This window comes from Balearica regulorum, chromosome 1 (genome assembly GCF_011004875.1).
Source record: "Balearica regulorum gibbericeps isolate bBalReg1 chromosome 1, bBalReg1.pri, whole genome shotgun sequence".
Classification (NCBI taxonomy): Eukaryota; Metazoa; Chordata; class Aves; order Gruiformes; family Gruidae; genus Balearica; species Balearica regulorum.
In genome coordinates, this window is record NC_046184.1 from 23,525,231 (window position 1) to 23,550,488 (window position 25,258).

Sequence of the window (25,258 nt, forward strand, 5' to 3'; positions counted from 1 at the left end):
TAGTAGAAATACAAACTAGAATTTCAACCACCATTTTCTTTCCTTGCTGTGGAAAGTAACTCGTTTTCAACTGTGATGTTTAATGACATAATGCTAAATGATGTTATGAATGCATTCCATTACAATTCTGTCTAGTTTATAAACTCCAAACTCTGTATAAATAACATCTATTTAATCTAAATCTCATTTTATTCTAAATGTCCTTATTCGTTGCTCTTCACTACTTTAAGTCTTATGTTGGTAACTTCTCATACTTTTTGTGTTTCAGTGGTTGGAAAAGAGAAAATTAAATGGGGGGGGGGGGGGAAGTATTATATTCACTGTTATAATCAGTTGGTGAGATTAAAATCATTAAACCCCATACCGTTGTCAGAACCACTTTACGTTGCATATTCAGAACTCTTCTGTCATGGTAATTTTAATACAGAAGACCAAACTCTAAATGTGCATGTACGTGTGTAAGAAAGAGGAGAGTGTGTGTGAGGGGGAAGTGAAATGACATTAATCCATCATTTTAGCAAAATTCCTGATAACTGAAGAGAGATAAATGATTCTGTTCATAGTGGCATTTCTATCTATCTAGATTGTGTTTGACTAGCATTTCCTGTAACCATATAACATCTGAGCTTTTGGGGAGTTTGCAATGCGAATTATTATGACTGAGTTCTTTGTGAAACCATCCATGTGAAATGTTTGCTAAGCTGCCACCCTGATATTACTGATGCACTAGCAACTACGATTCAGTACCGTTGCAATTTGCAATAGTTTGTCTTTAAATACTCTGCATTTCTGTATCTCATTTTCATCTGGGCAGTTTTCTCTACAAGTTATAAACCCTCTATCTCTGCAAAGGGAGGATTAAAAAGAAATCAAAAAGAAAATGAAACCTGTTTTAATTGCAGGGCTGAAAATTGCTTCAGATAGTTTCTGGAGCAGCAAATTATTCTTAGGTGGACGTTTTAAGAGAGTTTGCTTGTATATTTTCAGACTTTTTGGCAGAACTTATTAAAATAAAGTAACATATTGGATTTCTGTAGGAAGCACTTTAGAACAGGTACACTTTTACTGTTGGGCTGCTATCAGCATTAATAATTTTTTTAACTGCCTTTTTTATGCTGTGCATTTTCAAAGGATTACTGCATTTGTACTCCTAAAAATGCTAGTTTGCTGAAAATATACATGGATGAGATTTTTAAGGCTTCTGTCTCAAGTAAAAATTAAAATGCAAGTTTTTGCATATACCTTTACTCATTACCAAAATCACAGATGTGAGAGGTAGGCTTGCTGGATTCTTGCATGTGTTACAGTAATAAACCCAAATCCTTTACTGCTAATGGTTTAAATTTTATTTTATTCCTTTCTACATACCACATATGAAAGTGGTCTGAAAAAAAATGGGTTTTGAGATGTTAGGAACATTTGGTCAGTATGTATGCCAGGGCTTAATCTCCCTAAAGGTTTAAAGAAAAGCGATAAAAAATAAATCCACTTTCTGCTAAAGCTAACAAATAAGCACGAGTGATCACATCCATACTTTCAAGAGGAAGAATAACCTTATTTTCCCAATAACAAATGGCTTTGCATACTAATACGAAGACTACTGCCAGCCTGCTGGAGGTGATGTGGGATTAGCATCAATATGTGTTTGAGCATTGCTGAGACTTCAGTGCAGGAGGTTCCTAATTCTAGTGCACCCTTGCCAGCCATGGACTGAAGATTTTTTCCTACCTGATTCATACCAAATGGCAGACTCTTGTAAATATAAGCATAGAAAAAGAGCGCCCTCAACAGTGAGTAAGCATCAGACCTGTTTTTAAAAGACAATACACCAGTAAATGTTCTTCCATTTCTATGAAAAGTACTTCTCAATAAATTTTCTGGTCTGCCTTGTGCTTCTTCACCAAAACAATACTGTGTCTTGTTTGTTTCTTTTTGGCTAGTCAAACAAATCTGTCTTTTGAATGGTTGTAGAGCTATCTGATTCAGCTGGACCTTTTGAGATGAAAAAGAAATATATTCGTAAACCCTAATACACTAATTATGCACCACATAAATAGGGCTGTATTGTTACGACAACAGTTCTGCTGATCTCTCTTCTTTAGCTCCTGGGTAGTGTTTTATTTGAAGAATAAGCAACCTAAAAACTTCCAGTCTATGCTAGCTTACTATCCTGAGAACAACGAGATGTGGTGGGTTTATAGAAACCAAAGTTGTTAGGGTATTAAGCTATCATTGTAGCTTACATCTTTTAAAAATAAGGCATTAATTAGATGTGACTGGTTCAATACAGAGTCTCAAAAAGACAGATATGAATAAGAACCCTAACCCTTATAACAGGGTTTTCTTCCTTTTACAAGACCTTTCAGTTTTTAGGGATGCAATAGCAGCCCTTGCCTAACCTTACTATGAAAATATAAGTTCCATTTCCCCAGGATTTTTTGGGGTACTTATGGTTCTCAAATGGGATATGTAAGGGAGTTTGAGAGAACATTGACAAAACCATTTTCAAGTTCAAAAAGCTAATTTCTGGAAACATATACTCTTGCAGAAATGCAACTATTTTGATCATCACTTTCATCACTTGATGCTCTCACCAAGCGTGTGCAAGACAACCAGAGGATCAGGCCCAGCCAGCATGGGTTCATGAAAGGCAGGTCCTGCCTGACCAGCCTGATCTCCTTCTATGACCTGGTGATCCGCCTAGTGGATGAAAGAAAGGCTGTGGACGTTATCTACCTGGACTACAGTAAAGCCTTCGACATGATCTCCCACAGCATTCTCCTAGAGAAGCTGGTGGCTCATGGCTTAGAAGGGTGCACTCTTTGCTGGGTAAAAAACTGGCTGGAAGGCTGAGCCCAGCGAGTTGTGGTGAATGGAGTTAAATCCAGTTGGTGGCCAGTCACAAGCGGTGTTCCCCAGGGCTCAGTATTGGGGCCGGTCTTTATTAGTGATCTGGATGAGGGGATCGAGTGCACCCTCACTAAATTTGCAGACACCACCAAGTTGGGCGGGAGTGTCGATCCGCTTGAGGGTAGGAAGGCTCTGCAGAGGGATCTGGACAGGCTGGATCGATGGGCTGAGGCCAATTGTAAGAGGTTCAACAAGGGTCAGTGCCGGGTCCTGCACTTCGGTCGCAACAACCCCAGGCAACACTACAGGCTTGGGGCAGAGTGGCCGGAAAGCTGCCTGGAGGAAAAGGACCTGGGGGTGCTGGTTGACAACTGGCTGAACATGAGTCAGCAGTGTGCCCAGGTGGCCAAGAAGGCCAACAGGATCGTGACTTGTATCAGAAAAAGTATGGCCAGCAGGAGTAGGGAAGTGATCGTCCCCCTGTACCTGGCACTGGTGAGGCTGCACCTCAAGTACTGTGTTCAGTTTTGGGCCCCTCACTACAAGAAAGACATTGAGATGCTGGAGTGTGTCCAGAGAAGGGCAACGAAGCTGGTGAAGGGTCTGAAGCACGTGTCTTACAAGGAATGGCTGAGGGAACTGGGGTTGTTTAGTCTGGAGAAGAGGAGGCTGAGGGGAGACCTGACTGGTCTCTACCTGAAAGGAGGTTGTAGCCAGGTGGGTGTTGGTCTCTTCTCCCAAGCAACAAGTGACAGGACAAGAGGAAATTATCTCAAGTGGCGTCAGGGGAGGTTTGGATTGGATATTAGGAAAAATTTCTTCACTGAAGAGGTGGTCAGACATTGGAACAGGCTCCCCAGAGAGGTGGTGGAGTCACCGTCCCTGGAGGTGTTCAAAAGCATATAGACATGGTGCTTCAGGACATAGTCTAGAAGACATGGTGGTGTTGGGTTGACAGTTGGACTTGATGATCCTAGAGGTCTTTTCCAACCTTAAAGTTTCTATGATTCTATGATTCTATGATTCTATGATTCTATGATCATCAAACCTTCATATGAACACTTCCCAGGGAATGGAGATGGGTAGAAATAAGGAAGTGGGGTGGGAAAAAACATGATGAACTGATAAACAGTAACTCTTTGACTGTAATGGATGAGACCTTGGTTCAGGGAAAGGACTTGAACTGGTGATGTATTTTGATCCCTTAACATTTGGGCTGTCTTGCTTTTTCTAAAAAATCCACAACGTCTTAAAATTGTTTCCATTTTGTGATTAATATAATGCTGGAATCTAAAATACTTTAAAAAAATTTGTCTTGTTTTGGCCAGACCTGTTGTCAGAGACGTTAATCCTCAATGCTATAGTAAAGACTATGTTCAGCATATGTGCAGCATCAGAACAACCTTAATTTAGTTAGCCATCTACACAGTATTTGATAGAAGAATGTACTCTCTGACAACAACCCTTTTTACTCCTGAAAGTACTGTTGCACTGCATTAATGTTATATTAGAAGGCCTGGTATGATTTTGAAGGTGATTAAATCTCTACGTGTGCTGTTTGAACAGTGCTAACGGTCACATTGGTGTAAATCTTCCCCTCGCACACCCCACCCAATCTAAGTTAGTAAATGCAGAATGTAGTTGTTTACCTTCTGAGTTTTACAGAAAGTCGGGTTCAAATGAAATATTAATTACTAAAGATGTGCTACACTTAATTGTGTTTGGGGAACAGACACAATAATGTAGATCTTCTTCATTGGATAAAATTTTGAAGGAAAGCAGAAAATATATTTTGTGATGGGGTGCTGACACTGAGTTCATGCGAAGACCCTTGTACAGTTTTCCGGCCTGCTGTATCTTGTTGAGATGCCTCATATAGTTTATGTCACACTGCAAAAAAAGAATGACAATGATATAAATATAAAATGGATAACATCATTGTCTTCAATTCAGAAATTCAACATGACAGGAAATGTCTAAAATAATCTTGGCATGGGGGGGAATCAATTATTTTGTCCCTACTTAGAAAGCAACTTCACTGCTTTTGTATGAGGTATGTGGATTGCCCAAGGACTCCGTTAACATTTGAATGCTTATATGTGACTGAAGTTATGCTATCATAATTCCGTACTTCTCATAACATATTTATAGTTTATTCTGTTGTCCCCGAACATTTAGATCCAAATTCTCATCCATTCACATAGGGTTGTGCATTTGTGCACTATTTGCATACTAGAAATGTCCATTTGTGCAATGATATTGGTACTTGGAAGAAAACTTTTCTTCTTGGGCTGCAACTGGTGTTTGTAGATCAAACAGAAATCTATCTCTGGTAGTAAATTATAAAATTATTTCTCGTGTTGTGTGGACTTTTGGGCTTGATTTTCATGGGGTGTCTCTTCACTATGTTTCTCTCAAACTGCCTCTTTTCACTGAGAAGTGCAGATCTGCTTTTTGCATTTGAAGAATTCATACTTGAGAATTGACGTGTGTTGCTTAGGGGGAATGACACACATGCAAGTTTGCAGGTGCTTGTAAACACTTGATGTTTGCGTATGTGCATCCCACAAGATCTGTGTTCTTAAACATAGAGACTGTTTTTTGAGCAATCTTTGTTTTTAGAGGCATTTAGCAACAGATGAGTAACTGCACTTCCAAAGTGGGAAATCAAGAGATTTTCCCCATAATCGTCGTGGATTATGAGGATTACTAGATTCAGTAGTGAAGAAATGAAGATTTTATTATTCATTTAACTGATCCTTTTCCAAACTAAATATGTTCATTTCACACAAATTTTGCCCTGGGGCTGAAAACCATATAACTGGCCTAATTCTGATCACATGAGTCTAAACTTGAAGTGATATTATTCAAGTCAGGAGTGGGATCTAGATCTTCAGGATGCCATATGTGTTACATCTGACCATTTGTCTTCAAGAGACATTAAATTCATTGCATTTATTCTCCTTCTTGTTTGAAGAATCCCTTGGGCAGAAAATGTGTGTTGTCATGGGACAGAGCTAATTAATGTCATTAATTTACACACAGAAAGTAAAAGCCCAGTGTCACAGATAGGCAAGGGGATGTCACCAGAGTAATTACTAAGTATTTTAAGAACCAAACTGAAAGCTGTAATGGCCATTGATTGCATAGATATCAGAAGTAATGAAGAAAGGGATATTATGATAAACTGATGTTAAGGATGTCAGTGAAGATAGTTTTATGAATGATTCACCATCTGGGACCAAGGTTTAAATCCAAAATTAGAAATCTCTGAGGAAAACTCAGCCATTGCACATTTTAGTTGAATTTTTCTAAGGCACGAGACTGTCTTTTATCTTGGCAGCTGCTTGTTGAAAAGTTACACCCACTTTTTACTAACATATGTTGGTATGATGGTATGTTAGTACAAAGTCTTGCTGGTGGCTTAGTGAGGTCGCTCTTGCAGTGAGCAGTCCGCAGCGGAGGTGTGAAGTAGCTGCTGGTGGTGAGGACTCTGTCAGTGGGCTTTGTTTAAACCGAGGCGGACATGCAAATGCGTGTAGACTTGCTTCTGAGCTAACACCAGCATAGATCAAAAATATAGTTATTGAAATCAATATGGTTATACCAATATATTGTCAGTGTTTTTGCTTGTTGCAGGCTTGTAAGGCCTGACCTTGTCCTATTTCTGCCTGTGATTTCAGTGAGAATGATGCCTGCGCAGTGTATAATCAGACTTCATTTATAGTTTTCTGCCTGATCTATTTATATACTGTTTATGTGGTTACATTTTATTAAAGACTGCCGAGGTCTCCAAGATACACACTTCTATGGAGGAAGGTGATAATTAATTTACTTTCCTCATATGTGTGATGTTAGCAAAGCTCACAAAAGAAGTGGATAAATATTTTTTTCATAGTAATGAGCAGCTTGGATACAGAACTGTCCAAATCGTTATGCAATCACTGCAAATTGGCTGTGGTATCTGATATGCAAATTAATGACAGTTTTGATAGATGCATTTTTTTACTCATAGTGATAACCATTTTAATGACCTAAGATCATATTTTGGAAACAAACTCAAGGAATGTAGTGGTTTAAATTCTGGAAGTCCTTTGGAAAAAGTAGTTGCCATGTGATTTATTTCTTTCACTATTTTGTAGTCTCAGTGATGACATGGAAAATTACTTACAAACCATACTTAGTTCTTTTGAAGTTATGAAACTTCCTTTGAAAATGTGAGATTTGATAGACTTCTCTGGGCATCACAGTGAGTTTCAAACTATGGCAATAAGAGGACAGGGTCCTCTTATTTCAGTTCTCCTCTTTCCTCCTGACTCCTAACAGAGTCCTCCTGTTTTCTGAAAGCTGCTTCCCCGCCCAAATAATGCCTTAAATGACAGTTAAATCAGGATCACTACTTGTAGTTGTGTTTTCTTCCTCACTTCTAAGGTAATGATCTCATTATCTGAATTTTATCTCCCAGTAATAAACTAATGAGTACTTTGGGCTACTCTGCTTTCCTAAATGCTGAAAATAAGACATCCTGGGAAATTTTAAAGAATGTAGTGTTAATAGAGATGGTATTTACACTGGCAATTGTGATACAGTTTATGGGTTGCCATGCTGCTTTGCCTCATTCATCTTCTGCTATCCAAGGCAGTATCAAACACAGAGGACTGAAATTTTGAGTGTTATGAAAACAAAGCAGTATGTGGATAGTATATCTAAGCAGTGCTTATTTGCCCATATGATCTAAATGTGAAATAAAATTGAAATGGTAAACTTCTGGATAATGTCTATGCTACTATGTATGACTTTTTCCTTTATCATGTTCAAATACTGATGTCAGAAAACAGAGCAAGGCAAATCCTCAAGAGGTTGTTCAGTCAATTCTTCTACTACTGAGCAGGGAAAATGTGTTTAAAAATCTGGCAACTCCACAGCCAAGCAGTTAATTTTTTAATTACCAATGTCACAACATGTTTATAAACCAACCCTCTCTTTTCTCTCAGCCTACCTTCACAGCATTTTACTAGTCAAATCAGATGAACTAAACCCCAGGTATTACTCTGGCCAGGATTAGCTCACGTTTTTTTGATAAACATATTTAAGTTACTTACCCTGAAAACTCTGGCAATATCCTATTATGGAATTTTTAACTCTTTGACCTTGTTCCACAAGCCCACTGTGGTATTACTGTCATTTGGACGTCAAAACTATTATCACTACCAGTGAGGAGAAGCATGTTAGAGGCAAACTTAAGACAGAGCCTTGAAAATTTGCTTTTGCATGGAAAACTCCTATTACCCTAAGCAGAGAAACTATGAGACATGCTTAAATATAAAAGCACTAATCAGAATGAGCAAAAGGGGGAAGAAAGTTTAAGGAAGGACCAAGCACTGACAACTGTAATAAATTTTTAACTTAACTTTGGGAGGTCTAGATTTATCTTCTTATACAGCTCAGTGCAACATGTCATTGAAATGCACTGAGATTTTTATGTAAGACAGAAATTTAACCTTCTTATAGATGATATATCTAGTTAAGTGGGGTCAGAAGGTAAAACTGTAGTACTCCTTTGCTGGATTCAGGTTACATTATACTTTAACGCTAACAATTCAGTTGAGACTTGAAGTATAAATATGAAAACAGTTCTGTTATGTGCCACTAGCCTTACAAAATTAAATATATAAAAAAAATCCCCGGGGAAAAAAGATCAACAGAAGTAAATATAAATTCTGATAGAGTGATTGAGGAGGTACCAAATCCACAGCATAGCTCTTTCTTGAAGCTGCACTGGCTCCCTTCTGGGAAGCTCATGTCAAAGATAATGGAATTCCATCCTAAGAGACTGCTGTGCCGATGCTCTCTGTCTCCTGCTTTAGCCAGGGTCCTCACATGCATTTACAGATTCAGATGATACAGAAAAACAGGGAGATAAGCCTCCGGGGAAACAAAGGGAGCAACAGCCTATAGTTCTGTTGACATTATTTCATTGCTTGCTTTAAATACTTGCATTTATTATACAATTAAATTTGGTACCTGATCCTGTTTAAGAAATATATATTATTATGTTCTGCTTGTTTTTTTCCAGGTCTGCTAAATTGTTGGTGTAGAATACGTGTTCATCTAGGATGCTGTAATAATTTAAGACCTAATTATGTAGTTACACTCCTACAATCAGAGTTCAATAAAGTGATTAATTTCATAGCCCTTTTTTATAAAGATGACTTGCAATGTGGAAAAATCTCATAAAATTATTTGGCAATCAGACTTTCCAGCTAAATCAATGTCAGTAGTGCCTGGCTGGTGTAATATCTCTTATATCAATTAATGAAACATACTTCCCTTACTCACTTGTGCTTAGCCTATGTTTCAGACCAATTTCTTTGTGTTTGTACACACCCACCCACCATATTTTATAAACACATATATTTATAATAATTTATTATATATATTTATAACATGATAGTTCACATGCTTGTGATTTCAAAGCTGTAGCAAATAATTGTCTTTCATTTCTGATTCCCATTAACTAGCCTTGAAACTCTTACCTTTAGATTATTTTTTAAAGTTCTGAAATTTTGTGAGAATATCACCCAGATCTTTTTTCTTAGACACGCAACAAGGAAAAGTATCCTGGCAGTCTGCTGACTGGCAGCTCTGAGGTTTGCTTTTAAAACAGATCAGAACACATGCACTCCTGAAATACTGTGATGTAAGCTTGCTTAAAAGCAGCCTGGGAACAAACCTTTGCCTGGATCCTAATGGAATTAAAATGCTGTGCCTTCTTAATAAGTTGTTACAAATGTTTAAGTTACTGCCTTCTTAGGGGAAGACATTTTCAGTACATCTGGAGAAAGCAGATAAAATGAGACTCTATTAGAGCAGTATCCCAGTCCTGACTTGCATGTTCAGTGCGTCTGACTTACTTATATTTATTACTGCTTTTTATCCAGGAAAGCTGTAATTCTTAACACAGTAAGAAACAATATATAAAAAAAAAAAAAAAAAAAAAAAAAAAGGGAGAAGTGCAACTTGGCATTTTAATTAATGATGGGCTAAAATAGAATTTGCACATATAATCTCAAAGCGACACCTGATTTTAATCTACGGATGTGTACAGTAGAAATACACGGGCATTGCAAAATGCACCTGTGACCACTGGTCCGGTTGGCTGAAACAAAACTAGGAAAGTTGAGTGAAGCAGCTGCTGTTGGCTATCACTTCAACTGTTGATTATATTGGCAATAACAACTGGCTGGCCACGTGCTGGCAGAGCTGCATTGCCCAGATAATATATTTCCCATACAAAATGAAATAACATAAGGAAGTCTGGACATGCAGTGCTACATTCATTGGAATAGCCTGTTCCTGTTCCTTTTAGCATCTGCAACTTTTGCATATGCACACTGAAAAACGCAGCACCAAGTATTTTTAGCTTTGTCATCTAGAAAGTTTGCCTTTTGATACGAAAATATGTTCTTAGGCCCCAAATGTCCCTTCTTACCTTGAAAAATAGCTTTGGTTTTCAGAGGCAAAGTAAATATCAGATGAGAATTCATTAAACTGAAAAAGAAAAATGGGTAGGAACCATGACATTGGGATTTTCCATTAATGATTACCGAGACCTGAATTTTTCACATTGTAATAGCTATTGCTATAGATGATGAAGGAAAGTCTCTAACTGATAAGGAAGATCAGTACATTTGCTCAATTCAAAATGCATCTTGAAATTAAATCCTCTAACAAGAAATCAGAAGATATCATAATATGTTTGAACCTTATGTTCCTGAATGGAAGATCTTTTCGTCATCTGCAGAAAAGAAAATGACTTTTAATAATTCAGATTAGCTGTTTATTTCAAAAGTACTTTATGATTAATTTTTATAATTTTCAGTTGGTTTTGTTTTGTCTAGAAAAAAAAAATACCCATGATGTAGATCTAAAGATCTTTTTTTTTATTGTTTTTCATTACATACCCTAAACATTTAAGGTGTCAGTTTTGTTTCACCTAACCTTAAGTGTGCAAACCCAGGCATTTAGTTTAATTTAGTAATGTAGGCTCCTCATAAAAAATCTAAGACTCTTCAGGGAGGTGATTCACCCACTTGTATTAAAAACCAACTTCAGAATAAGATGAATCATGCTATCTCTTTCCACTTATTATCTAATAATTTAAAATAGCTAAGTGAAATGTGATGAATCCTACCCATGCTGACTGAGTCCATGCTCTTAGTTAATTCATCACATACTATACAATTAAAGCTGCCTCTTCTAGAGCTGAGCAGACACATATGTGAGGCAGGTTTCTTCAAAGTGGGCTTTTCTTTGCTATTTCTGACCTAGGCTGTAACGTATGTGACCCTTTTAATCAATGATCATTAATGACTGATCCATTTCACTTTTTCTGGATAACTTTCAAATGAATCAGTAAATTATATTTCACGTTTCCTACTACTTTAATTTTCTTTCAATTTAATATTCTTCACTGACTTTAATTAAACTTGCCGTAGGCTTGGGAACCTACAAAACTTTTTAATGAGCTGACTTCTGAACTTGTCATGATATACTAATAACCTAATAATATGGCTATATGGTACACTATATATTTAATGATCTAAAATGTGACTTTGAATGATATGAACATTATGTTATCTGGTTAAAGAAAATGTTTTATTATAGTGACACTTCCCTATTGCAAGTACAGATAAAGCATTTAAAGCAAAGTTAGTTTGTATTGCACAGGAAAATCAAAAAATGAGGGCAAATCTAATGATGCTTGAGGCAATTATTGGTTATGCTCTAACAGAATCAAAAGTATCTAAGCAGTCACTTTGGGCATTGAACCGGCATATCTTTATTTGCTCCCTTTCAGTTTTTGCTCTTATATTATGCATCAGTGGAACCATTACACTGTGTTGGTATTGTTAATAGTACTTCTCAAGCAAGCAAATGAATGACTCTATCAATATTTTTGCAGTATGCTTCTACATCTTTTGTTATAAAAAGCTCCATTTTTCTCATTTTACCAGGACATTAATTAATTAGTAATTTTACTTAGCTGCTAACATTGCTTAATGATTTATCATCTTTTGTAGGCTTAAGAAAAAAAATACAAAAAATTAGCAAATGACACCAAATTCATTGATGTTTCAATGTGTGAGCTTATATTCTGGATCCTACCTTTTTTTTTTTTTTTTTTAAAAAAAACCAAAAAGTCGTGCACTTAATGGACATTGAATTGTGTCCTAATGAGTGGGGACTGAGAAAATAATTTAGGACTCAGGGTAAATAATGAGTTGAACCTCAGTGTATGGGGAGAATTTTGCTAAAGAAACAAATGTGATTCTGAGTCTATAAACAGCAGAATGGAAAGTGTAATTAAAATCACTGTCTTTGGCATTTGTGGAATTATCAGTGAAAGTCATTATCCATTTCTAGTATTCATTGTTTTAAAATGGTGCTTGCATATTGCAGAGACTAAAAAGAAGTGTTAGAAGACTTTAACAAGCATTTTTTTTGCAATGAGAAACTTGAGAATCTTTATGCAATGAAAGGTTAAGAGTTCTTTTGATTTCTTTCTTGTCTTATGGAGGAATATACTCCAATGAAGGAGAACTTAATTTTATTTTGATTTTACAAGCATGGCATGGTTTGAAAGCTGAAGTTAGACAAACTGAAACTAGAAATACTGTAATATTTTTAGACTATGAGGTTGCTTCTGTGTGCCTAATGGCAAGAAACTACTTAACTTGGGAAGCAATCAGATCGAAGCTGAAAATGTGATCTCCTGCAGGGAATCATAGAAGCATAGAATGGTGTAGGTTGGAAGGCACGTTTAAAGACCATCTTGCCCAACCCCCCTGCCATGTGCAGGGACAGCGTCCACTCAGGTGGCTCAAAGCTCCATCCAACCTGACCTTGAACACTTCCAGAACTTCTCTGGGCAACCTGTTCCAGTGTCTCACCACTCTCACTGTAAAAAATTTCTTCCTTATAGCCAATCGAAACCTACCCTCTTTCAGTTTAAAACAATTACCCCTTGTTCTGTGACCATGGGCCTTGGTAAAAAGTCTCTCTCTGTCTCTCTTATAAGCCCCCTATATAGATTGAAAGGCCACCATAAGGTCTGCTTGGAGCCTTCTCTTCTCCAGGCTGAACAACCCCAACTCTCTCAGCCTGTCTTTTAGGTGAGGTGCTCCAGCCCTCTGATGATTTTTGTGGTCTTCCTCTGGACATGTTCCAACAGGTCCATGTCTTTCTTCTACTGCGGACCCCAGAACTGGATGCAGTACTCCAGGTGGAATCTCAAGAGAGTGGAGTAGAGGGGGCGAATCACCTCCATGGTTGGCTTTCTGGGCTGCAAGTGCACATTGCTGGCTTGTATGCAATTTTCCATCCAAGTATCCCCAAGTCCTTCTCTACAGATCTGTTCTCATCCATTCATTCCCCTGTATGAACTGATATTGGGGATTTTCCTGAGCTAAGTGCAGGACCTTGCACTTGGCCTTCATGAGGTTCACATGTTTCCACTTCTCCAAACTGTCAAGGCTGAAAGAACAGAAAAAGAAAATGTCTCTACAGGTAAGCAAATGTGGAGAGAAGCTGATCTTCAGGAGACATCAGCAGAGCTTGCCAGAAACTGGTAGATAAGACACCTGGAGACAGGATGGGTGGACTGTGAAGGACTGCTTGCTCAACGGGATAGAAGGTGCACCTTGCTGCGCTTGGTTGGACAAGGCTGGGAGAACTGGTGCCTTTCTCCACCACTTGAATTCCTTAACCAAGATCAGACTTCCACCTAAGGCAAAAGCTGCAATCCATGACTATAGATTTGAGGCAGAACTCACATGATCAAATACTCTGGTATTTGTCAGGCAGAACATCACCTTTCTTTTGGTACTTGGTACTCTTACCGTGTTCTGTGTTGTTATGCATTTCTTAAGGAATTTTTGTTTCACATGCTTACAAAATGTTCCCCAGTGGCTTGTACTTTCAGCAGAAAGTTGCTCCAGTGGGAGACAATGATATTTTAAATTGGTAGGATTTCATTGCTTTTGTTTTTAGACATGTTTTCAGCAGGATATCTTTAGCTAAAAGAGAAGAATGGAGTGCATCCTGTGACATTACATCTCAAGCCCTGTAGATCATTTCAATAGATGCACCCCAGCTAGCAAAATATGCTGCCATTGTTATAAATTAAAAGTGAATTAACTTAACTAGATTAACTCAATTATGAGCAGATTAAGAAAGGCTTAGCCATCCGTTTGCTCATTTCCATTCATCAGCAGTTGACATAAGTTCACAGGACATTTGCTGTGTATAAGATAAATGCATGACCATTTTACTCATTTGTTCTTCAATCTATCTCATTTGTTTTTTTAAGGCAAACAAAGGCAAATCAAAGTTTGAGCTTGGAAGTGACTTCCATGTAGCACAAATGTGAGCACAATGAACTATCTTCCTGCATCTTGCCTTGAGACTCCAGAGAGTGTAATTTAAGGAGTCTTTAGTGTTTGAAATGAGTCAGGCAAACCCAGTCTCTCCTTTCAGTGGGCTTACATTTTTTCACCTGAATCCTTTCTGAAAATGATATTTCAGATTCTGAAATATTCAGCCTGAAATGTGAGGTATAGGTTCTGTACCTGCAGCATGGCCAGAGAGATGACAGAAATGTGGGAAGTGGGCATTTACCTGACTTCCTTGGGTAGAAATCTAGTTATGTTAAAAACTTACCAGTTTTCATGGGAAAACCTGTGGGCCATCTGTTTTAATATAATACATAAAATGAAATCAAACTACCACATCATGGTATGACTGAGATATACAGATACACATGTTCAGCAATAACAAGGGAAACTTTATAATAGTGTCTCTCCTGCTATTTTCTCTCTGTCTGATTTATAGGTATTTTCGGGGGAAAAAATAATTTCCAATAATATTTTAAATCACCACAGTTAAATGTCTTGTACTGTTGAAATTATACTATATGTAGCATGTGAACATGTCATGGTTTAAGCCTAGCCAGCAGCTAAGCACCACACAGCCGCTCGCTCACTCCACTCGCAGTGGGATGGGGGAGAGAATCAGAAGTGTAACAGAGAGAAAACTCATGGGTTGACATAAAGACAGTTCAATAGGTAAAGAAAAAGCCATGCACACAAGCAAAGCAAACCAAGAAATTAATTCACCAGTTCCCATGGGCAGGCAGGTGTTCAGCCATTCCCAGGAAAGCAGGGCTCCATTACATGTAACGGTGACTTGGGAAGACAAACACCATCACTCCGAAAGTGTCCCCCCTCTTGCTTATTTTTCCCCCAGCTTTATATGCTAAGCATGACGCCATATGGTATGGAATATCCCTTGGGTCAGTTGGGCTCAGCTGTCCCGGCTGTGTCCCCTCCCAACTCCCTGTGCCCCCCCAGCCTCCTCGCTGGTGGGGTGGTGTGAGAGGCAGAAAAGGCCTTGGCTCTGTGTAAGCACTGCTCAGCAGGAACGAAACCATCCCTGGGTTATATCAACACTGTTTTCAGCACAAATCCAAACCACAGCCCTATACTAGCTACTATGAAGAAAATTAACTCTACCCCAGCCAAAACCAGCACAGAACAGAAAAGAAAGTAGAGGGTAAGCATCAGTAAGAAAACCCACAAAACAATGGATATTCCTTTTGGGGGCCTAACAGGAGGAAGGTTTAACATGAATTTATTGGTTAACATTTTGTATGTTAGTGATTTGTCAGGTTAGTATCTGATGTGTACTTTGAATTATGTCAACAACAGTCCTGTACAGCAGATTACACTTTATTATAAATGTAAAATTTATTTATGGCCAAGATAGTTGACTGTTTCTAAAATATAGTCATGATAAATAGAAAGAAAATTAGGTTGTGTTGACTTCAAGATTATTGAAAGCCTTTTAGGTTAATAAAATGATTCATATGATGAATATGCATTGTGGATACAGATGAGAAACTTGGGACTTAAAGAAATTCCTTACTATAAAAATGTCATGAGTTTCAGGGTTTATAAATAAAAATAAAATCATGACACTCATTATCCTGAACTGCCTGATATTGAGCAAGATTTCTTCATGAACAACTGCATCTTCTATCTGTTCAATATGTAGGAGAATTGTTTTGATATATTAGCTAAACTTTAAACAGTTTTAGCTAATCTTATGTACAAGAGAGAAAATGTTTGAATAACTGTTCTCAATTTTCCGTTATAAATAACTTAGTACTTAAAATTTCTTGTTAAAAATTATAATTTATGCATATTTTAATGTGGTGATGAAACAGCAACTTTCCTGTTTTCAAAATTAGTTGCAAAAAAGTCATGAATTAATTACACTGAAGTAAGAATTTTGATACTATAGATGTGTAAACATCCAGATGCCAGGATAAAATTTAACATGAGAGAGAAAATAAAATAATGAAAGACTTTAAAAGCCTACCAGAATAATTTTCTTAGCAATATTCTACAGTCTTCTCTTCTCCCTTCCCTCTCACTCAAAGACTTTTGGCTTTGGCCTCATGATTTGTTATTTACAACATAAATACTGGTACAGGAGGCATTAAAGATGGAAAAAGACATTAGGTCACTCTGTTCTCTTCTCTGCAAATTTCCCTTTAAGAATTGAGATAATTGGTTTATGAGGGATTAAAGTCAATGTGAATCCAAAATGACTACAAAAAATTATTGAGATGTCCAGTATAACTTGACATATTTGGGGTTTAATCCTTTTTTTCCCAGGAATTACTATTTCCCTAAAAGCATAGTGAAATTTTCTACCCTTCTACTTGTCCTTCCTTTTATAATTACTTCAAATTTTATGGTCTAACAGAAAGTGTTTATTAACTTGTTGTTATTCAATCTCTAGCAGACATTTTTTTCTTTGCCTTCCCTCAAAAGCATGCAAAAAAATGCTCACAAAAAATCATGGCTTTCATTTTTAAATTGCAGTCATTGCATGGTTTCTAGAGAGCAAATGCCAGTAACAAAAGGAACAATCTTTTTGCCTAGATAAGCTTCTTCTGATGGCAGATTCAATATGGACTGCTGTATTTGACATTCCTGTTTCACGAGCTTGACACTGTCCACAGACTGGAGTTGGTGTACAACAATCGTGGTTTGCTATTCTGTGATAGTCGACATTGCCAAATGAACAAAAGTTCCTTATTAGAAACTGATTCATCACAATTTCTGTATTCAGACAAACTTCTGATAGAAGATAATGGCTTTATCGGTTTCATTTATCCATTATGATAATGATTGAGAAATTACTACTATTCAAAAATCTACTATATGTGTTGTATCATAGGGTTATAAAGCATCCCTGGAGGTATTTAAAAGATGTGTATATGTGGTACTTAGGGACATGGTTTAGTGGTGGACTTTGCAGTGTTAGATTTATGGTTGGACTTGATGATCTCAAAAGTCTTTTCCAACCTAAATGATTCTCTGATTCCATGATGTTATAGTAAAATTTTTGATATTTTTGTCTAGTCCTTTTGTTGTTTTCAATGCATTCAGTTCAGCTATGATCTAGAGCAATCTTTTTTCTGTCAAAATATGTGCAGATCAATGAACAGGGCTGTTAATCAGCATGCTATAGACTGCACATAAGTCTCAGTTATTTCCTTGTATGTATCTATATGGATTCATTTTCCTCTTCTCTGCATTGAAACTGAAGTGCATCCTAGTCCCAATATAAAGCTCTTTGTCTTTCAAAGCTCCAGGCAAACGTGTTTGTTCTTTTCCCAGCTATTGATGTTACAAGAAAAAATCATTAGCTTATTTGGTAAGCCCTGGAAAGCACAGTCTAAGGAATGTCAGTGTGTCCCTTATTACACCTACAGATAAAGTCCACAGGAAGTCTTTGTACTCAATAACCAAAAGGATGCCTTTGTACTGCTATGGCTGCAGAATCCCTTTGCAAACAGGAAATATGCAGTAAAGTTTAACAAACCACCATTTTGAATTTCGAAGCCTATCTAACTAGGATATTCAGCCTGGAAAAGAGAAGGCTCTGGGGAGACCTTACTGAGGACTTAAAGGGGGCTTGATGAGAAAGATGGTGAGAGACTTTTTAGCAGGAACTGTAGTGATAGGACAAGGGGTAATGGTTTTAAACTAAAAGAGGGTAGATTTAGGTTAGATACAAGGAAGAAACTCTTCACTGTGAGGGTGGTGAGGCACTGGAACAGGTTGCCCAGAGAGGTTGTGGATGCCCCATCCCTGGAAGTGTTCAAGGCCAGGTTGGATGGGGCTTTGGGCAACGTGGTCTAGTGGAGGGTGTCCCTGCCCATGGCAGGGGGATTGGAACTAGATGGGCTTTGAGGTCTCTTCCAACCCAACCCATTCTAGGATTCTGTGATTTAATAAGAATAAAATTATGAATTTATGGTTTTCTTAAGCTGAAACACAATTTGTTTGAAGCACTTCTAATATCTTGCACAACACCAGGAGAGTAAAAATCGCTTCATCTCTTTTATTTCTTGCAGAAATGTGGTACGTATGACATGCTTATTAATATGAAGTGGGTTAATGTAATAGGTCATAACAAGCAGCTTTAATGGTTCATTAATACATTCCTTGGGGGCAGTTAGGAGGCCAGATAAATGGAGTTTCATGCCTTTGAACACCAAAGGTGTATACTAATGTTCTGATAAAATTTCACACATAGTGTTTAATGGTGCTAAAATTGGTATTAATTAAATAGCTGAAGGTTTAGATATTACGTGTAGCTTAAGAAAGCTTCCAAAGTTTATTCTGCTTACTGCAAGGTTAGCTCAACCTTTTACACTGTGGTTTGGTCTAGAAATCTAGAGAGTATGTGAAGATGTGGTTTGTTTGCTTGTTTTCCGAGGTTTTCAATAATTCTGCTTTGTTGTGAAGAAAGCCTTACAGTGAAATCTTTTGCTGTGGTAGGATGGAATATGTAGGTCTCTTTTTTTTTCTTTTTCTTCCTCTTTTTTTTCTTTTTCTTTTTCTTTTTTTTTTTTTTTTTAATGTATTGCATCCAGCCTTAATTCAATTTCTTTGTCTGTAAATGTATACAGTTTTATATTAATTGATGTTATCTTAATGTAACACTTTAAAAAAAAAATTCAGAAGCCTTTAGATTTTTCACTGAAGAAAAAAATCTATGAAAATTTTCAATGAAAAGCCACAAAAATATTTTCACTGAAAAAGATTTTTAGTTGATAGTTTTCATAATAAAAATATTTTTGCTTAACTCTTATTTTTAAGTTCTGACATGAAGAGTTTTTTGATAAGCGTTTCATTATCTTTAAAAATATTTACTACAGGAGTTTTTTTTTTTTAAATATAAGAAATATTAGAAAATATGAATTTAGCAATAACATATCCTAAGTTCAAATCTGGTTACGTTATTTATATTGTGCTATGAGACTCAGAGAGCTTTACAGTTAAAATATATTGCTAAATAATATTATTTTCTCACCATGATATCATGCAATTCTGAAGAACATTTGATTTTGTACATTTACATGTAGACTCCATGACAATTTAAAGATAAACAGTGAAATTTATTCATCAGAACTAAATGCCAAAAATTCCTTAGTTGTCAGTTTTTGACCTAGAAGAAAGAAACATTCTACATGAACACTGGGAGAATATTTCGATAAGCAGAATGTGATTAATTATACAGGACTTGGACTCTAATGCCTGCAGCATAGCACAGGTGAGATGTATTGCTGCAGGTGGTAGAGACTGTGTTTTCATATATTACTATGCTTCACTGATTAGATTTAAGTCACTGTATTAGGAAATTATCGTTATAGACTTAGATGGATAGCCTGATGCTTTCCTTGTGGTGTTTTGAATCATTATCCTGCTCTTCTAAATGCTGTTCATTACTTCACATTCTTATTCCTGGAATGGATGGTGTACAGGTGGATTTTAGCTCCCATGCATGGCTTGACTGGAGCAAATTAGGATCTTCCTTTATGGAGCTTATTGTAGCTGTAGGGAGCCTGTATAAAAAGTCTGAAGCCTTTTTAATGTCAAATTATATCTGTAAAGAAAAATCTTCTCAATGACCTGGCAAATATAAGTGCATTTTTGCAAAACACAAGAAGAGGGGGTTTTGTTTTGGTTTTTGTTTTCAACTTTGCTTTAATAGTTTAACATCTGGACACAAGTTGTAAATATGATGCTGTCAATAAGCTGTTTTCTGGACAGATTTTTGAAAGGGTCATGAGTGATCAATCCGAAATTATTAGCTTTACTTTGCTTAGTGAAACATCTTTCCTCATTCATTTAAATGAGTCCATCAGATTATCAGCTAGTGGAAATCAGTTTATATTTGGATGAATTTCAGGAGAACGTTTCTCAAGAAACCAACTCATGCTTTTGGTGATTACCTGTATTTACACCTGTATTTATTCAACAACTGTTTACGAAGCTGAACTCTACCCCATGATGTGATTTTGTTCTTCTGATAGAGAGCCATCCTAAAGAAAAAAGCAAGAAGAAATTAAAGCAGAGCACAAAAGGAATGTGATGATCAGAACAGGATTTTATAATCTTAATATAAAAAATGTCGCAGTCAGAAAGAGTGAACGAAGAGCAACAGGAGCAAAATGTGAAATATCATCTGACAGGTATGAGGGACAATCTTGCATAACCATCAGGTGAGACCACTCCAGCTGAACGCTGGCATGTGAATGCATATACTCTGATTGCAAGAAGAGAGGTGAAAATTCTCAGTCTGGCACCTGTACACCTGGAGAATTCACACTGATTGCAAGAAAACCTGTAAACCCCGCAGAACTGCATATAATGCTTTCAGCTATTAGAGTGTAGGTGAGAATGCACCACGAGCTTTAGAATTTTGTTGAATACAAACTGGCAGATAGCTGGAGGTAAGAAGCAATATCTGTCGTATTATCAGTTGCAGGAGCAGAAAGACTAACTGACTGGTTAACTCGTGTGGTGTGCACAGAATACCTTTCCCTATTGGCAACAGGCACCAGTTTTTGTTTACTTACTGGGAGTAGCTATGACCGTGGTACCCCAGCCAGAGGTCTTGCTGGATGATTAAATCCTTGCCTTAGAGTTGAATTGTAAAAATTTGACAAAGCTGGCAGGGGCCCAACTACTTTAAAGTCTTTCAGGTAACCAAACAGGAAATTTTAGCAGGCCCAGGGTCAATGGTGGTAAGGATGCTGGGAACAAGCCCCACCCCACCCCCAGCAAGCCACGAGAGGGAAAGGGACCAGGTTGTGCTCTTCTGCTACGCTGCACATACTGCACACAACCAGTTGAATATCAAAGGAGGACAGTGCACAGCTGTGACCACCAAACAATATTTTATTTGGAAAGTTTAATCCTTGCTAAGGCTAGATATACAAGTTGCAGCTGTGAATAACATCTTTAATGTCCAAGTGAGAAGGCAGTCATGAACAGCTAGCAAGGTGTCATGTGCTGCTCCACTGAGGTTAACTCCGGTGCTGGAGAGGCCTGTCAGGACTCCTAGACATCCTTTTCTAAAAAACCCCCTTGTATAGACAACTCTTCAAAGGCATACTTTTTAGGAGCCATATCCTTTCCCACCTAGGTTCAGGTACTTGATTTGAGGAGTTGGGGAAATAGTGAAGATACTGCATATCTCATATCTGACTTTTTTGGGGGAAAAAATATATACACATACACTCTCTTTTATTTCATTTGGCCTCTGCTTTTCTACAGTTAATTCCTTTAATGAGAGATAATGATGGGCTTTGAGAGTATATTTTCAGCCAGGGATGTGAGGGGAGAAAAGAAGTCAGCAGCTTTTACAATAGCATAGAGTATTATTACAAGATGTTTTCAACCAAATCAACCAGTCAAGAACTAGTTAAAACTGTTTTACTAGACTTTTTTCTTCTTCAACAAATGTAAATGTCAGTAAAGCCCCTTTAAAGAGTGGAATTTCTGTAAATACTGAGAGACATAGTTCCAAGTAAAGATGTATGCAGCCATAGCGGATCAGGTGATACACAGTGTATGGTGAAGGTCTTGGCTTGCACTCGCAGGTTTCGTGAGCTGGACAGGGGAGTTGTGTAGGTGGTTTGTAAAGAAAACAAAGAGTAAAAAGGCTGTAAGGATGTATCACAGGCTGCACAGTGGAAAGCAGTTATGAGGGGATGTTTTAGTTCACTGTGACTACTTTGAGCACCAGTGCTGAGGTGTGGAGCTTGCTGAACCTGACCCATCACGGTACTAACAAAGCTGTGCTGGTTGTGGATGTTGTGCTGCTATACAATGCACTATGCTATGTGGGAGTGCTGGCTTCTCTGAAGTAGCTCAGGGGATACCTTCCTGCAGTCTTTCCTGCCTAGATGTGTTGGGAGAATCAGCTATAAATATGACCTAAGACTTCCTTGGGCTATAGAAATAGCAAAAAGTCCAGATGCGTTTCATGAAAACAGGATTTTGTGTGCGTTACTGATTTAACTTACTAAGATTGCAACTGCATGCTTCATATGATCAAGTTTATCCTTAAAAGGAACAAATCTGAAAAGGCTCCAGATAACTGCAGAGGTAATATGAGTTTAAGAATATGAAAAGGCTTTGTAATATTTTCCTGAATAGGAAATCACCTTTTTGTTTCTCTTATCAGGATTTTGTTGGGTGATAAAGCCATTGTTCTAAAGGTATGTGATATGGGCATGGAAAGCAGCAATACTTGAGTGGGCTGAACTGATGGAGTTTTCACTGTAAGAGAAAGCAGCTGAAATCTGACAGACTGTGGTAAAAGCACAGTATCCTTTCTGTGTAGTAGGATCTTTCCTAGAAGCAATTTTTGAAACTCATTGGCAGTTTTTGCAAGATCAGCATCTAGAATCTTGTCCTTGTAAGGATTTGAGAGGGAATTAGTCTGTAAATCACCTTTTTATGAAATCGGTCAGTGTGAGTAAAAGCCTCAAATACTGGTCATGTACAGTGTTAGTTGAAGTTTACAGAATGGGATGAATAAATCATAAATCTTCAGCTCTTTGGACTTAACACTGCCTACAGATACATGGGTGCCATCGTGACTGTAGCTTGTGCAAGTCATAATAATTAGCACAGGCTGTGTCCCATCGCACTTGCTCAGATTATGATAGGCAGAGATGCCCACTACTACAATTTGGTTTTATTGCCTTTTAAATCACACTAAAATTTGGACAAAAAAATTTGCGCCTTTTTTTTTTTTTAAGGGGATTTGGTCTACTGTGAAGGTTGCCAAAGTATATATTGATTTTTACCTTTACAGGGTACAGAACTCCAACTTTCTAACAGGGAAACAGCAAAAGGAAATGAGAATCTGTACAAGACCTTTTCCAGTTTATGTCTGCCAGGTATCCGTTGCACTTACCTACTGCAATAACAAAATAGTACAACATTTCCTCTAACCACCTGCAGGAATTATCGAATTATTTTAAGCAGGTAGAGCTACAATTGGCAAATTAGTCTTTTTATGTGGTCTTTGAAATACTTCATAGTAGCAGTTAATCTTTATATTGCATTAGAGTTATCTGGAAAAACACTAGATTTACTAACATATTTAAAATAACAAAATTGGGCATGATGATAAGTAAGCACACAATGCTGTAATCTGTGGCTATTAGAGACTTCAGAAGACGTCAAACAGCTGGGAAGACTCTGCTTACATTAAATACCCGAGCTAACCCATGGCTATATGAATTTCAATAACTGCATTGAATCTAGGTATTTTGTTATGAATTGCTTTTAAATGTTGTAATCTTAGATTTTGGACATCTGGGCGTAATCAGTTGATAATCCAACCGACACTTTCTTCAAGTCATTCCTAAAAACTTATTTTCGCATATGCTGAATAGCACAAGGAACAAGATGGTCATATTTTTGTCTTGTTTGTGGTGGGGTTTTTCTGAGGTTTGTTTTTGTTTTGTTTTGGTGTGGTTTTGTGTGTGTGTGTGTCTCTTTTCAACCTATATTTCTGGGTTCAGCCTTCTCGCCAGGTATGCCTTTTGCCAACTCAAGATGTGTGACAATGTCTAGGCAATTCAGCAGGTCCCTTCACTCCATAAGCTTCCAATAGGCCTACTGACATTTAAATCAGATCAAAAATACCCTTTGTGATAAGCAAGTAGTCAGGTCAGTGTCATTACTATGGTTGAATATGAGCTGAAAGAAGAATGGCATCTGTTTTGCTTTCCCAACTGTGAAAATAATATGTTTTTTTAGGATTTAAACCCAACCCAGCATCATAAATGTTAAAAACCTCGATAACTGTGGCAAAAGAAAAAGATGTGGATTTATGTTTTCGTGTGACTCTCATTGCACACTGATAAAGATGTATTTTAGAAATTTTGAGCCAAACACATTTATAAAATCTCTCTCTTGTTTTTGCAATTTTTTAAACTTTTATCTTGTTTCTACAGAGCAAATTAGTTGCAAACATGTTTTAAGTAACTAGTTAAACAGAGATTATGTCTTCCTTACGATACTGAAGGAAGAAGTCAGCATTGTTTGATGAGTATGTTTTTTAGTCATTACATATTTTAGTTATGTAGGGAAGATAATGCCAAGATTTGAAGGATGTCTAATGTTAACATTTTCCATTATATCACTTACTACAACTAAGTATTCCAATACCATGAGCTCAGATGTCTTGAGTCAGGCCCCCAAAGAAGCCTTTAAATTCTAAGATTAAAAATACTCTTGGAGCAATTCTTTTGCACCATCTCTTTTTTGAATAGCAGTTTGGCTGCATATGAAAATTTTTCTCTGTGGCCCTGAGGATTCAGAACTTTTTAAAGAAAGCTGAAAAGATTCTCCAACATTTACATGAACTTACTATCTGAAAAGAAGTTTTGTAAGACTAGCCATAAAATTTCAGTAATACTAAAAATGTTAGTGGTCTATATTTCTACTTATAATTTTTGGAATGTGAATTTCTCATAGCAGTAGACAAGATTGAGATGTACAGTCTCAAGCTTTACTGCATTAGCAATATGCCCTGTGTTATTCACTAACATTAATATAGAACTGTACCTGTAAAATGTGTTAATGAAGTATACTCATCATCAGTTTCCTTGAATGGAGATATTAGCCATTCAGAGAATATATTTTCCTTCTCATATAGATTTGTTATGTTGTTAAAAAAATTGTGCTCATTTGTCTTTAATGAAAGTAAATTACTTCCCTGGATATCAACAGCTTCTAATATGCTCCATGTAAACAGGTGAATAATCTTTTATCCTAGGGAAGAATCAGTGAAAAAAAAAAAATCAGTTATACTCTTTCAAAATAACCATAAAGGTATAAAATTAATATAAACATTGCTATAAGTTTCTGAAAAGTTAGTACTGAAAGATTCCATGGACGGACCTCCTGGAAGCTCAGTATGATCTCTGAAGTAGGATCTTTAAAAAGTGGGAAGTGTGGGA

General features: G+C 37.1%; 1 protein-coding gene across 3 annotated transcripts in view; it reads left to right on the forward strand.

Annotated features, from left to right (window-relative positions):
- GRM8 (glutamate metabotropic receptor 8) overlaps positions 1-25,258 on the forward strand; it is a 360,387-nt gene that overhangs the window by 248,291 nt on the left and 86,838 nt on the right. The window contains exon 8 of one of the 3 annotated variants that reach the window (XM_075742930.1): positions 2,549-2,616. The exons of the other annotated variants lie outside the window; for them this stretch is intronic. Coding sequence (XP_075599045.1) covers positions 2,549-2,565 — 17 coding nt within the window. The 3' untranslated portion in view covers positions 2,566-2,616. Of the gene's footprint in view, positions 1-2,548; positions 2,617-25,258 lie in introns of those variants that run through there. 3 annotated transcript variants of the gene reach the window in all.